Source organism: Lathyrus oleraceus, chromosome 4 (assembly GCF_024323335.1).
Source record: "Lathyrus oleraceus cultivar Zhongwan6 chromosome 4, CAAS_Psat_ZW6_1.0, whole genome shotgun sequence".
In the NCBI taxonomy this organism is placed as follows: domain Eukaryota; kingdom Viridiplantae; phylum Streptophyta; class Magnoliopsida; order Fabales; family Fabaceae; genus Lathyrus; species Lathyrus oleraceus.
In genome coordinates, this window is record NC_066582.1 from 233,499,747 (window position 1) to 233,514,429 (window position 14,683).

At 36.5% G+C, this 14,683-nt stretch overlaps 1 protein-coding gene across 1 annotated transcript; it reads left to right on the forward strand.

Moving 5' to 3' along the window:
- Positions 1–874: 874 nt before the first annotated feature.
- LOC127136826 (uncharacterized) lies at positions 875–1,730 on the forward strand. Its single transcript, XM_051063344.1, has 3 exons — positions 875–1,099; positions 1,142–1,261; positions 1,347–1,730. Exons 1-3 carry the CDS (start codon positions 875–877, stop codon positions 1,728–1,730), a joined length of 729 nt encoding a protein of 242 aa, XP_050919301.1.
- The last annotated feature ends 12,953 nt before the right edge of the window (positions 1,731–14,683 follow it).

The following is a 14,683-nucleotide window of genomic DNA, read 5'->3' on the forward strand; positions in this document are numbered from 1 at the left end:
TCCACTGCAGAAGCTGAGTACATAGCAGCTGGAAGCAGTTGTTCCCAACTGGTATGGATGAAACAGATGCTGACAGAGTACAATGTCACTCAGAATGTCATGACATTGTTCTGTGACAATCTCAGTGCCATCAATATTTCAAAGAATCCTATCCAACACAACAGGACCAAACATATTGACATTAGACATCACTTCATAAGAGATCTGGTAGAAGACAAAATGATTACCTTGGAACATGTGGCAACTGAACTACAACTTGCTGACATATTTACAAAGGCTTTGGATGCTACTCAGTTTGAAAATTTAAGGGGCAAGTTGGGAATATGTCTTTCTGAGGAATTATAGCAACTAAGGATGTTAGGAATTTACTATTTAATATTTCAAATTATTAAACAACTGAAAGTGTGCTCTGATTGGTCAACAGATAATAGTTATTTCACTTGCAACAAGAGTTACTTCTTCCACTCTTTCAACTTCCATTCACTCAAGCATCCTCTCAGAGAAATTTTTCATTTTGTCTCTAACATTTATGGATTGATGTTCCAACCTCTTCCAAGATAACGGTGGCAGTCGAGAGTTCCCTCAAGAGGAAAGTTCATGGTCCAACCAAATCTTGGAGCAAAGTGGTGCCCAAGAAAAAGAAGACCAAGTTTGTTGTTGTTGAGTCTGACTCAGATGTTCCTTGTAATGTCTCTGACATTCTGTCAAAGAAGAAGCCAACCAATAGCAAGTTTGCAGCTAGTGTCCCTGAGGTACCAATTGACAACTTATCTTTTCATTTTGCTTCAAGTGTAAACAGGTGGAAATATGTTTATCAGAAGAGGCTGGCTTTGGAAAGGGAATTAACTCAGAATGTCCTACCTGTAAGGATATTATGGATCTTATTCAAGAGGCTGGTTTAATGAAGACTGTGACTCAGTTTTCAAAGTACTATGAGATGTTGGTAAAGGAATTTATTGTTAATTTGTCTGAAGAATGTGCTGATGGCAAGTCTAAGGAATTCAAGAAAGTGTATGTGAGAGGCAAGTGTGTAAAATTCTCTCCTTCAGTGATCAACAAGTATTTGGGAAGGCCTGATGAAGCTCAACCTGAGCTTGAGGTGACTGACAACAAAATCTGTCAAGTCATCACTGCTAATCAGGTAAGGAAGTGGCCTCTCAAAGGAAAATTGGTGGCAAGTAAACTGAGTGTCAGGTATGCAATGCTGTACAAGATTGGAGCTGCTAACTGGGTGCCCACCAATCATAAATCTACAGTTGCTGTAATGCTTGGAAATTTTATATATGCTGTTGGAACCAAATCCAAATTTGACTATGGCTCCTATATTTTTTTATCAAACTTTGAAGCATGCAGAAAGCTTCAGTGTGAAGGGTCCTATAGCCTTTCCTTCTCTCATCTGTGGTATTGTTTTGAATCAGTTTCCAAACATCTTAATTGAGAATGATTTTGTGAAGAAAAGAGATAGGCCTATGTCTTTCAATCATAAGTTGTTCCTAGGTACCCATGTCCCTGACATTGTCATGACATCAGGTGAGACATCACGTGTAAGCAATCAGCCAGGTAAAGCTGTTGTCATTGGAATGCTCAAAGAAACCTGCAGGGAATTAGAGGCAAGGAAGCTGAACTTGGAAAAATTGATTAGCTCTTTGGAGATGACTGAAGGTGATGTGCTAGCTGATGGTGGAGAATTTGGTGAAGCTGCTGCTGTTGCAGAAGAAGCTGAAAGATAAGGTGAAGAGGGAGAAGCAGATGCCAGTCCTGCTGATGGCACAGATGATGATGCTGACTCTGAGTCAGATGACTAGAACATTTCTTGTGTTTCTGATAATTGCTTGTATTTTTATTTTTATTTTGTCTGTAATATTAAGTGTTGCTTTGCAACATTTTTGACAAAAGGGGGAGTAACACTTGTACCCCAGGACAACAGATTTCTTTGAAGTTGAAGGTCCTCTAAACAAGAGGTTATGTTGTTGTTTGCTCTCTGCTTGATCTTCTCTTGTGCTGCTGCTGTTTGAAGTTTAACTTCTATGTTTGCTAAGTGTATTAGCTAATTTGATTCTCTGCTTGGATGTGTGCTTTCTGCTGCTGTGAACTCTGTTATGATGCCAAGTTATTTTAGCCAAAAATTTACCAAAGGGGGAGTTTGTATATGTTTTTTATTGGTTTCATTTTATGTTAAAACACTTACTGTACTCAGATGTCTTGACTGATGTCATGACATGCTTAAGTAGTATGCTGCAGGATTAGCTAATACAGGATTTACTGGATGTCAAACTGAATGTTATGACATTCATTCATGACAGCATTTTCTGGATGTCAAACTGAATGTTATGACATTCATCCCTGACAGCAGATGCAAAAGTATAGGCTAATTTTTCTGTTATGTTTCAGTATTTATCTCAGGCTGATTTTCAGGAAACTAAACTGTGCTAAAATTAAGAGACCTAGCATATAGCCTATTTGTTAGCACCCTAATGTGTGGAAATTAGGTTAACTTGCTTAACCCTAGTTTTATGAAATTAAAGTTCAAGGCCCAAGTACTGCATTATAAAAGGATGACAATCCTACTTTCAGCAATTCAGCGATTTGAAGCGTGAAGAATTCAATATATCATTATATATCATTGTTGTACTTTCATTGTGTCTTGAATTAGGTTTTACTTGTGAGCCAAGCAATTATCACCTAGATGATTGCATTGGACTAGGGTGTTTATTGAGTTGTAATTGTTGTGTCACTCTAAGCTTTTAAGCGTGAGTGATGTTTTTCTTGATTAAAGCTTTTAAGGACAATCAAGAGTTGTTTGAAGTATATCTTCACCACTGACTTTAAAATTCTTAATGGTTAATGCTGTGATTGAGGGGGAGTGAGTAGGTACTCAGGTCTTAGTTTAGATTGAAATTGCATTGGGTAGGTCTTAAGTGATAGGATTAAACTGGTGGTTTAAGTCCTGAATTAATACCTCTTATAGTGGACTTCCTCCCTGGCTTGGTAGCCCCCAGAGTAGGTGTGTTTGTCACCGAACTGGGTAAATAATTCTCTGTGTCATTTACTGCTTTTTACATTTACTTTCTGCATACATTACCTGTCTGCGCATAATTGGATGTCATAACATCCAATGTGACATTGATAGTCTGTTACTAGAATTTCATATATATATATATATATATATATATATATATATATATATATATATATATATATATATATATATATATATATATATATATATATATATATATATATATATATATATATATATATATATATATATATATCTATATATATATATAATACTTCATACATGCATCATTCTCTGGTAAGATTTCTATAGTGAGTAAAACCTACATGAATCCGGGATTTCAAAGCATCTAATGATATTCAATTCAATCTATGCATACATACAATCAATTTACACATAATCATTTTTTGATTGGGTGCCATCTAGATTAGGATTGATAAAATCCAATTAGGTTTGTTGTACCGAGAATATTGGGTTGAGATCTTTGAGGGATTCAAATCAGAAAACTAAGGTGAGATTTTCCTTCGAGATCTTTAGGGTTTGAAGGTTTTGGACAAGATTGTGTAAATCGAATCCGATAGAGTGAAATCCTTGGGACTAGGTGTGTCGTGCAAGGGATAGCGTGAAATAGTGGATCGTGTTGACAAATATTGGGTCCAACAAGTGTGTGTGGGATTAATTCAGTCGGATGAAATCCTTGAGACAAGGATGTCGTACAAGGAAGTAGCAACAACAAGTGAATTGAAGTGGCATTGTTGGTGTCTTGATCAATCTTTGATCAAGGGTTTTCGAGGTGTTAGAGTCAAGAACAAAATTAGGGTTTATGAGATTTGATCTCTCATCTCTTGTATACATACATTTGCAAAGTAAGATTTATTATAATAATATATCAATTCAAATTAGAATTAAGGGCAGACATACCCATAGCGAGGTCGATTGGAGAACTGCCTAAACAAATCCTTGTGATTCCTTTTAGCTTCTTATTCGGACATCTATTCACGATATATGTTGCAGTCGACACAATCTCACCCATAGTTCATTAGGTAAATGCTTGTCGCTTAGCATACTCCTCACCGTGTTCATGATGTTTCTATTCTCCCTCTTTGTAGTTCCATTTAGATGCAGAGTGTAAGGTAGCACAAACTCATGCATAATCCCCTCTTTCTTACATAATGCATCGAAATCTTTTAGCATATTCTCCATCACCACTAGTCCTCAAAGTTTTAAACTTTTGACCACTTTATCTTTTCACCATATATTTAAACATTGTGAACACCTCAAGCACATCGGTTATATTCTTGATTAGGTATGTCCATAGTTTTCGACTAAAATCATCTATGAAATATGCTTAATTGTTTAATTGTAGTTCTTGTAGTTCTTAGAAATTTGGTAGTGATTTCTATGTGATTACAGGGTTTGATCTTTTGATGTTTGTAGTAATCACATACCATTTGGTAGTGATTGGATTTCTAAGAACTACAATTACTTTGATCTTTTGATCAGTATTGTTTGGATGATAAGTTTTGAATCATCTATGAAATATGCCTAATTGTAAACATTGGAGATAGACTTTTACTATTGTAGAGTATTCAATGAATTATACTTAATTGTTGTTGATTGACTTGTGGATTATTATCATAACATTGACACCTTTACGCATATACAGGCTATTAAATAGTAGGTTTGGTTAGACAATTTTTGATCCAGGAAATATTTGAAACTTGCTTCCGCGCCATAAATTTTTCTAAGTCAAATTTTCGGATGAATATTTAACTTGGATCTTTTCACCCCTCTAGATCTAGACCTATTGTCTAACAAAAACAAAACAAGAATAGATTCAGCAAAGATGCATGAAGCAAGTCGAAGGAAATTCTGAAGTCATATATTCAGATGTGTGTGGTCCTATCTAGGTAGATTCGATTGAAGGTAAACGATACTTTGTCACATTCATAGATGATTTCAGTCGAAAACTATGGACATACCTAATCAAGAATAGAACCGATGTGCTTGAGGTGTTCACAATGTTTAAATATATGGTGAAAAGATAAAGTGGTCAAAAGTTTAAAACTTTGAGGACTGGTGGTGATGGAGAATATGCCAAAAGATTTCGATGCATTATGTAAGAAATAGGGGATTGTCCATGAGTTTGTGCTACCTTACACTCTGCAGCTAAATGGAACTACATAGAGGGAGAATAGAAACATCATGAACACGGTGAGGAGTATGCTAAGCGACAAGCATTTACCTAATGAACTATGGGTGAGGTTGTGTCGACTGCAACATACATCGTGAACAAATGTCCGAATAAGAAGCTAAAAGGAATCACACCAGAAAAATGTTCATCTGGTGTCAAGCCTAGCTTAAGTAATCTAAATATGTTTGGACTTATAGCACATAGATATGTGTCTGATCGGTTGAGAAGGAAGCTTAATGACAAGTCTACCCAATTGATCATGATAGGATTTCATTCAACTAGTGGATACAGACTGTTCAATCCCTTGAACAAGCAAGTTGTGATCAGCAGAGATGTGATCATAGATGAGCTGAATGAGTGGGATTTGAAAAACAATGTCAAGAAGGATTAAGTGAGAATCCTATGTGATGAACCAACTAGTGATGGTTACAAAGAAGTTCGACAAGAAGAAGCCAGAGGTCAAGCAGACCTCAAAGAACAAGAAACATGCCTACAAGGTTGCAAAAATATGTGATTACATCAGATGATATAGTCGATGATGAAGGAAAACTTGTCCAATATGATTTCTCTGCAGATATTGAGCCAATAAATGTAATTGAGGCATTGAAGGACTCGAAATGGATGCATGCAATGAATAATTGAAGTCAATAGAAGTTAACAATACCTGATCACTGGTGGAATTTCCACAAGGCAAGAAGGAAATTTATGTGAAATGAGTATATAAAGTGAAGTTGAATCCAAAAGGAGAAGTAACCAGACACAAAGCAAGACTTTTAGCTAAAGGATTTCTTCAGAGAGAAAGAATCGACTTTGATGAAGTCTTTTCATCAGTTGCTAGGATCGAAACAATCAGGTTGGTTATTGGTCTAGCAAACATGAATAACTGGTATATGTGTTAGATGGATTTGAAATGTGCATTCCTATATGTCTCTATGTCGATGACCTATTGATAAAATATACTTGCAAGAAGGAGATCGAAGACTTTAAAAGCGATCTGAGCAAGGAGTTTGGAATGTATGGTCTGGGAAACATTTCATACTTCCTTGGTGTCGACTTCTACAAGAGTAGTAGATGCTTAATGATGCATCAAAGAAGATATGCAAGCGAAATACTCAAACAATTTGAGATAGAAGACAACAATGCAACTTCGACACCTGTTGAACCAAGACTGCAACCGTCAAAGGATTAAGATGAAAATAATGTCGATCTTACATAATATAATATAGAAGACTCATTGGATTATTAAGATACCTTTGTCACACAAGGCATGATCTAGCATACAATGTAAGTATGGTGAGCAAATTCACGCAGAAGCCAAAGGTACCACACCTTGCAGTCACAAAGAGGATACTAAGGTATCTCAAAGGAACTCTCGACTATGGCATTTTGTTTCCTGCCGCAAATGAAGGAAAATAATACAAACTAGTGAGATACACCGACTTAAGTTGGTGTGGTGATGTTGAGGATAGAAAATCCACAGTTGGATATGTGTTTATGTTAGGTGGTGCACCAGTTGCTTGAAGCTCAATAAAAGAATCAGTAGTAGCATTATCATCATGTGAGACTAAGTACATAGATGTCTCTCTTTGTTCATGTTAAGCAACGTGGATGGTGAACCTGATCAAGGAGATTTCAAGAGAATACCATGGAGAAATAATCAAGAAGATCGATAACATGTCTGCTATCAACCTAGCCAATAACCTGATAACACGTGGAAGAAGAAAACACATTGAAATGAGGTTCCATTATCTTCGAGAGCAAGTAGGAAATGGGAAACTGATCTTGGAACACTGCAGAACTGAGAATCAAATTGCAAACATCATGACGAAGGTTGTGCAAGTCTAATTGTTCAAAAGATTGAGAATTGTGATGAATGTAAAAAGCTTAGACACAATGAATTAGGTGGTGTGTTAAATATATAATTCTTTGTGTTAAGCATGTTGTAGGATTTGACGGAGTCAAAGTCGATTGTATTCGATAGTCAAAGTAGAAAGTTGTCGAAGGAGTTAACCTCGACAACGTTAAACTTAGCTTTTATCTTGTTTTTTTAGTTAGTTAGTTAGATATTACTTGGTGTGCAAGTAATCTCGTCTATAAATAGGGAGACACCCAATTATTGTAAGTACACAGAACAAGAGAAAGTTAGTTAGAATAAATGCAGAGAGAAACTATGTAGAATTTGATTCATCTTCTTTCTTTTCTCCCAAAACCCTAATTTCTCTTTTCTTCCTAAATTAATTCTCACGAATTTCTTTTCTTCTCAAATTATTGTGCGGCAAAATCATCTTGCAACCAAGGTGTAGTTGAATCACTCGAGTGAAGAGTGAAGAATGATCAATAAAAAAGATTGATTCTTATTCATTAAAATTGATTTGAATTATCTTTAAAATTGAGAATATTATACACGATCATAATTAAATGTGTTAAAAATAAATAAATAAAAAATTGAGAATTAACATACAATCAGAAAATGATTACCATGTATAATGTGTGATTGCTTGGAAATTACATAGACAAGTTATTATCAAAGCAATTATCATGATTTAACATTATATTAAGAATAATAAAGTACGGTAATATAATACACTAAATTTAAATATTCCATTCGTTTTAAAATGATTATCGTTTTAATAAATAAAATTAATTTTAAAATAATTATCATCTCATTTTTTAATATAAAAATAAAAATTAATTTTTAATTATTAAATTTTATACTATTTCTAATACATATTATAATTTAGTAAAAATATTTTTAATATCTTTTAACAATATCATTACCTTTTCTTAATCTATAAAAAAAAATTTAAACAACAGTAATAATATTTAAACAAATCAAATCATAATGAGAGAATGAAATAAACAACGACGGGAACTACAGATCATAAGAAACGTGTGCCAATGATCTATGATATTTTATAAATAAAAAGAAATAGTCGGACCATGCATAAATCGGCAACAGATAACATCATTAATACACAGTTTTCAGTCACATACAACAACACAAGCTGATTTAAAGAATAAAATAATAGAAAGAATCCTTATATTAATCAAAATAATGTTTGTCACCATTATAGTACAGCAAGTATATGTGTTAAGGAAACAAAACAAAACAAAATTAAACCTTTGAATAATTTGAGAAATTACGGATCATCCAACAACATAACGTGGTGGTTACATGGGCATTGCTGTTATTTTCTATTTTAATTAGAATTGTGTTGAATTAGGGTAACAATAAACTGTTTTATTGTTTTATTGTTCCGGTTTTAAAATATATTTCCGGTAAACATGATTTCTAAACAATTTATAAGAAAAAATCTTTTAAAATTTATGATTTCATGATAGTATTATCAATTGATAGATCATTAATTGATTGATGAAAAAAGTCACGAATAAATAAATCCTTTATAATTAATATAGAATAAAAGATAGGCATATTCATCTTTTATAATTAATATAGAATAAAAGATAGGCATATTCATCCTTTATAATTAATATAGAATAAAAGATAGGCATATTCATCGTTCATATTAACATATTTTTCAGGGATGAAAATTGATAGGATTTGGATAAAGTCCTATAATACTCATCCTCATATCCATGATTTAAAAAATCTTTGTGTTCGAGCCCATATCCGTTTAAGTGTCAAAGTAAGCACTCGTACTTGTGTTCTATGGGTATATAAGTATCCATACCCGTACACATGACTCGCATTCCTTATTAAAAATAAATAGATCAATTATAAAATATCATATAATTTAAAAAAATTTAAAACATTCAAAAGTTTTCAAATAATTTATTGTTGAAATGAACGAACATTTATATTAAATACATAATAATTTAACATTGATATATGTTTTATAATTGATAGACATACATTTTTATATAATAATATAAATAAAAATATATAAATATATAGTATGCGGGTATGAGACGGAGTGGGTACCAAGGTGCCAATATCCGCATCCATACCCGCTTATTTTTGTGGGTAATTACCCAGGTCCATGCCCGTACTCATTTTTGCGGATTTTTACCTTATCCGTTGTGTGTAAATTTTCTGGTGCCGATTGAGGATGAGTCAAATTGTCATTCCTAATATTGTTTCACAAAATATATTCCAGATGGTAGCAACATCAAACAATAGTTATATCAAATATATTTAATTAAGCTATGATATCAATGGAGGGATTTGATATTTAGATTAAATTAAGAATTTAAAGTTATACGTTATAGCATATTGTTATTTTAAAAAATAATTAAGAATGACGCGTATCTCCTAGGATTAGAAAAATTGCTATTAGAAAGAGTGACTATGAAAGGATTACTATATCTAGGATTTTTGAAGTATATTAATCGTCTAATAAAATAATGTTTAAATAGTTAAACAGTTGAGGGTAGAGACTTTTCATTTGGTTCAATTGAATTGTTCAACACATCAAAGTCCTTTCAGGCACAAAACTCAACCAAATAATTATTTATAATTAGTAGTATTTGTTAGTGCGTGAGACACTTTTGTGAATAGAGAAAGAGAGAATGTGAAAAATAGGGATTACTATTATTGAAGAATGACTATGTTCCAAACTGATTTACATATGCATGTATTAATATACAAAGTCACTTGACTACTAAGTAATAAACTATAACAAACTAACTAACAAACCTTAAACCCTAATTATCTTTGAGCTTGGACGACACATAACTTGAATTATATCTTATATCTCAACATACACCCCCTATAATCCAAGTTGTCAAACATCCTAATCATAGTCGATCTGAATTATTCATAATTTCTTTCTCAAATTCAAAAATTTGTCGATCTTCAATCCTTTTGTGAAAATGTCGGTCAACTGTGTTCATTTGAGCAATGTTTCACTTTAAGTTCACCTCAATTTACATTCTCCCTAAGGAAATGAAATCTAGCTTCAATGTGCTTACTCCTTCCATGTAAAATTGGATTCTTCGCAAGATTTATGGTTAATTTGTTGTCGATCTGCAACACCAGAGGTTTCTTCACTTCGACCTCAATTTCTTCAAGCACATATCTGATCCAAATAGCTTAATACGCATCATATGATCCTGTTATATATCCAGCCTTACACGATGACAATGCCACCACAGGTTGCTTTTTCGAGCACCATGAAATTGGGGCACCAAACACTTGAAAGAAATAACCGGTTATGCTTCTTCAATCTTCCTTATCTCCACACCAATCAGCATTTAAATAGCAAGTAACCATAGCTTATTTGCTTTCAGAGTCTCGTCGAAATAGAACTCCATAGTTTATTGGTCCTTTTAAGTATCTCATGATTCTTCTTGCAACCTTCAGTTAGTTCGTCAACAATCTCTAGCTTTCCTATAAGAGGGTTACTTGCAGGACCGACTACAAAGTCTTGGACTTAGTGTTTGAGCGTATGGTGTTTTGGTAAGCAATGTCTTTGAAAAGTTAAAAAGGCATAAATATAACTCTTGATGAGTTAGGGATGTAGTAAAAAGTATGACAAACAAAAATGTATTGAAAGTAAAGTAAGAAAGTAAAGGCAAATTTGGTAAGTTTAAATGACTTATGAATGTAAATGAATGCAAAGGTGCATTTTTGTAGGGAGATGACTATTTTCTCGTAAACACTTTGGTACTTCAAGTTTACTCCTACTGCAAATGCTAAAAATTCCACCCCTAGAATCATCCCTAACACTTGTTTAAATACTAATAAAAAGTAACTGTCGGGTGGTTACGAACCTATCTTGCGATGACACGTGTCAGTCCATTTCCCCCATGTCTGTAGATAACTACCCACGTTCTTTGGCTGTCCACGATCGCCCTCTCCATTCAGGCATTTTGACTTCGACTGGGACTGTAAGTGTCGACCCATGGATTTGTTCAACTTCCTTTCGATGATGTTCTGACGGGTTCCTTAGTTGAAATGATTTTCCTTTTTTGGCCGAAATTTGTCAGCTAACAAATTGCCCCCTGAAAAGGCTGGTTTCGACATGAGCTCGTCGATCGAGGAACTTGCCTTTTGATTACCCTAATTTCGGCTAGCCGTCTTATCACTAATCATGACCTAGCATGTGATGATGATTTTTCGGCTGTGCAGTTCCCCAGACACTCCACCATCATTAGCAGCTATCCCTAGGTCGTGGGATTCCAACCGAACCCACTAACTCTTCTTACTACTTTCTCGCCAGCCATTTGTCAATCGACCAGTGCCCGACTGTTCATCTTGCCAGCCTATAAATAGTTCTTTCTTCCCCCTCAAACATTTTCTGCTTCCATAACCACGCATACTTCCTGCTCATTTCTTCAAGCAACTTCTGCAGTGCAAACTGTCACCCAGAATCCTCAAACTCCAAACATTTGTTTCATCTCTAAATGGATTCTTCTTCCCACGTCAAATAACTCACTACCTACGCTACCGGCAACAACCCCATTGCCTTCAAACTCACTGATAAATAGGGCATAAATCGCATTCCTCAACCTCAATCTTCTGATGAAGCATTGATAAAGAACTGGCAACGCCAGATGTTGATTCCTTTTGTGGTTGATAGGAAACTATTCGTGTTCCACGGGCCTCTCGCGGATCAGAAATCTTCGCCGAAGGCTGTTGCAACCTTTTTCCCTGGATACAAACTCGCTGCTCCTCCTGCCTTCGACAAATCTGTCACACTTGACGTCAGATTCATGGAGGCTAAGGCCAGAGTTTTCAAGTCCATTCCTACTCCTGGAAACAAAGAGTATATGGCGTGGCTTAACAAATTCCAACGAAAATGCCAAGATCAATGGCGGAGTGCATGGATCTACGACCTTATTTAGATATCGAGGTACGCTCATCGCGTTAATCCCTGTATGTTGCTGGCGTCTCTCAATTTCTAGGAAGGTTCTACCAACACATTTCAGTTGCCTTGTGGGATGTTAACACCCACACTCTTCGATGTGGCGTCGATCACCGGTCTTTCTCCGTTGGGGGAAGTCTTCGACCCCACACTTTCGACGAAGAACACCTTCACGTTCAATCGAGCCAGTCTCCATAACTACATCGAAGATCATTACAACAAGGACTCTGTCGAGGTGTCCGATGAAGAACATATATCCTTTCTTACTTTATGGATTTCATATTATGTATTATGTCCTGGCTCTTTGCAGATAGCAAAAAGCTATATTACCCTGGCGATCCAGATCCATGAGGGTCGACAGGTCTCTTTAGGTAAACTGCTGCTAGCCTCCTTATACCAGTCTTTGGGGCTGGCAGCCCTGAAACTAAATTTTCTCTCCAACATTCCTAAGGCCTTGAATCTGTCGGGTCCTTTATGACTTTGACAACACCGGCTAAATGCCACTTTTGAGTATCAGATGAGATACCCCGTGTCGGACCCCATCGTGAGGCTGACTGAAGATCGACCAATCGAAGGGGCCAGGTTGGCTCTGACGACCTGCCAAGAGACTCCCAACACACATCTCTTCATGAAGTACTTGAATATGTTCATTGAAGCAGATAAATTCGCTCCTGGTATGACGTCGTTTACTGATCAACCCTTTGGCCCTAAATGGTTCAAAGATCCTTTTCCAGGTGACTCTCCACAGGCTGCAACACAATCGAACGCCATATGGAGAGCCTTTTTGACTCCTACCTTGTTGTCCTATAGAATTGAGCCAGGGTTGAAGGGGTTCGGTTTCATGAGCTATCAACAGAATCTGGTGGCTCGCTAGTTTGGTTTAAGTCAGATGGTTTCTAAGCCTCTGGTTTTGCATGAATCGATATTGTATGGTCTGGTCGAATATTAACCGCTGATGATCACAAAGCCTGTCTCCGTTTCTGTAAATCCACTCACCGTTATGAACTTCCGGTGTTGAAATTTCAACAATATTTTTTAACAACAATTGATTTCGATGAGTGGTGGGGTTCCTACCAGAGTCATTCTTTCCCCATTGACCAATTTCTCCAGAACATGGTTGACGCTCTCTCCACCATCACCGGTGAAGTACCGCCTCTGCCTCCATCCGTTAATGCTCCCGATCCAAAAATCCAAACTTCTCAAGTTGACGAAGCCCCCCAAAAGGTACATGTCACTGATTTCATTTCCTCTTTTCTTGGGGATGTACAACACTAACAGTTTCTGCTTATCAAGGTCGAAAGAGGGTCATCCCCTCTATTGAGCCGACTCTAGCGAAGCCCTCGAAGAAGCAACGAGCGCCTTCAACCCCCACTTCGCAGGTATTACATATCCACCTCATGAACATATTATTTAACTTAGCGTTTTCCATTACCTCTTCACCCATTTTGAGATTCAGGTACCTGAAGAAGTACTTGTAGTGGACGATGAGGACTCTGACGGGAGTGCACACTCACACATTTTTCCACGTCGAAAGCACCGCCCAAAATGCCTCTCACTCCTATGCAGAGAAAAAAGGCTTAGGCCAAGAAGACTCCATCAAAGGTGGCTCCAACGACTTCGACCCCGTCAATCCAAGGTGACCTCGAGGATGCTTTTACTCCTTGTGATTCATAGAGGACCCATACCGCTTCTCCAACCCTTGTGGATCTTCAGGTATTCGTCGACATTTATCTCCACCAACTATGGGTTTCTTTTCATCGTGTAATCTAATAATTCTATCTTTCAGGGACCTGTGGGTTCTCCAATTGAGGTTGAAATTGTGGTCGAAGATAAGACCGACCATCCTTCTACCGACATTGTCTTGAGTCCCTAGCGGCAAGCTGAGTTTCAAAGCGCCTCTCCAGTGGTTCCACAAATTCTTATTTCCCCGCCAACTCTAAATTCGCTGAACACTATCAACGAAAGTGTGTCGACAGGTGTGTTAACTTTGGGAGAAATAAGGATTATCAAGCAACGGAACCCTGCTGAGGCCCTTCGGAAGTTACAACAGATCCGTCGTCTCTCAACCGATGCGCCACTTCCCTTTTCGACCGTCGTTCCTTCTTCGGATCTAAATACTGAGGCCACCTTCATACTTCAACAACTGGAGGTGTCCCTTTTCGAGAGCGACTTTTTACATGCTCCTGAGACATAGGAAGGGCTAGCTCGCGATATTTTCAAATTCCTGGACTCACTCGCCCTTCAAGATCTTCCTACTCCAATGGTCAAGTATTTTGTCAAGTTTGAGACCTTCTTCACCCAGTTTGTCAAGGACCTTAACCTTCGTCAAAATGCTGACCTTCAGATCAAAATGAAACTTAACGAGGTGAGGTTAAAATGGGACTCCAATGAGGCCTATGAACGAAAGCTCGACGAGTTTGAACACAAGAAGGAGGAACATCTTCGTCAACGGGAAGCCTTCGACCAGTAGATCTCTGACTATTGTAACACCCCTTTTTCTACCCCAAAATACTTAACATATAATCAGAGTAAATAAGCACGCATATAAACAAAAGGGCATCACATCGACGTTTTCAAAAACTAAAAGCTTTCAAAAACCAACATCATTCATCATCAATACACAATACACCTGGTCATTTAAAA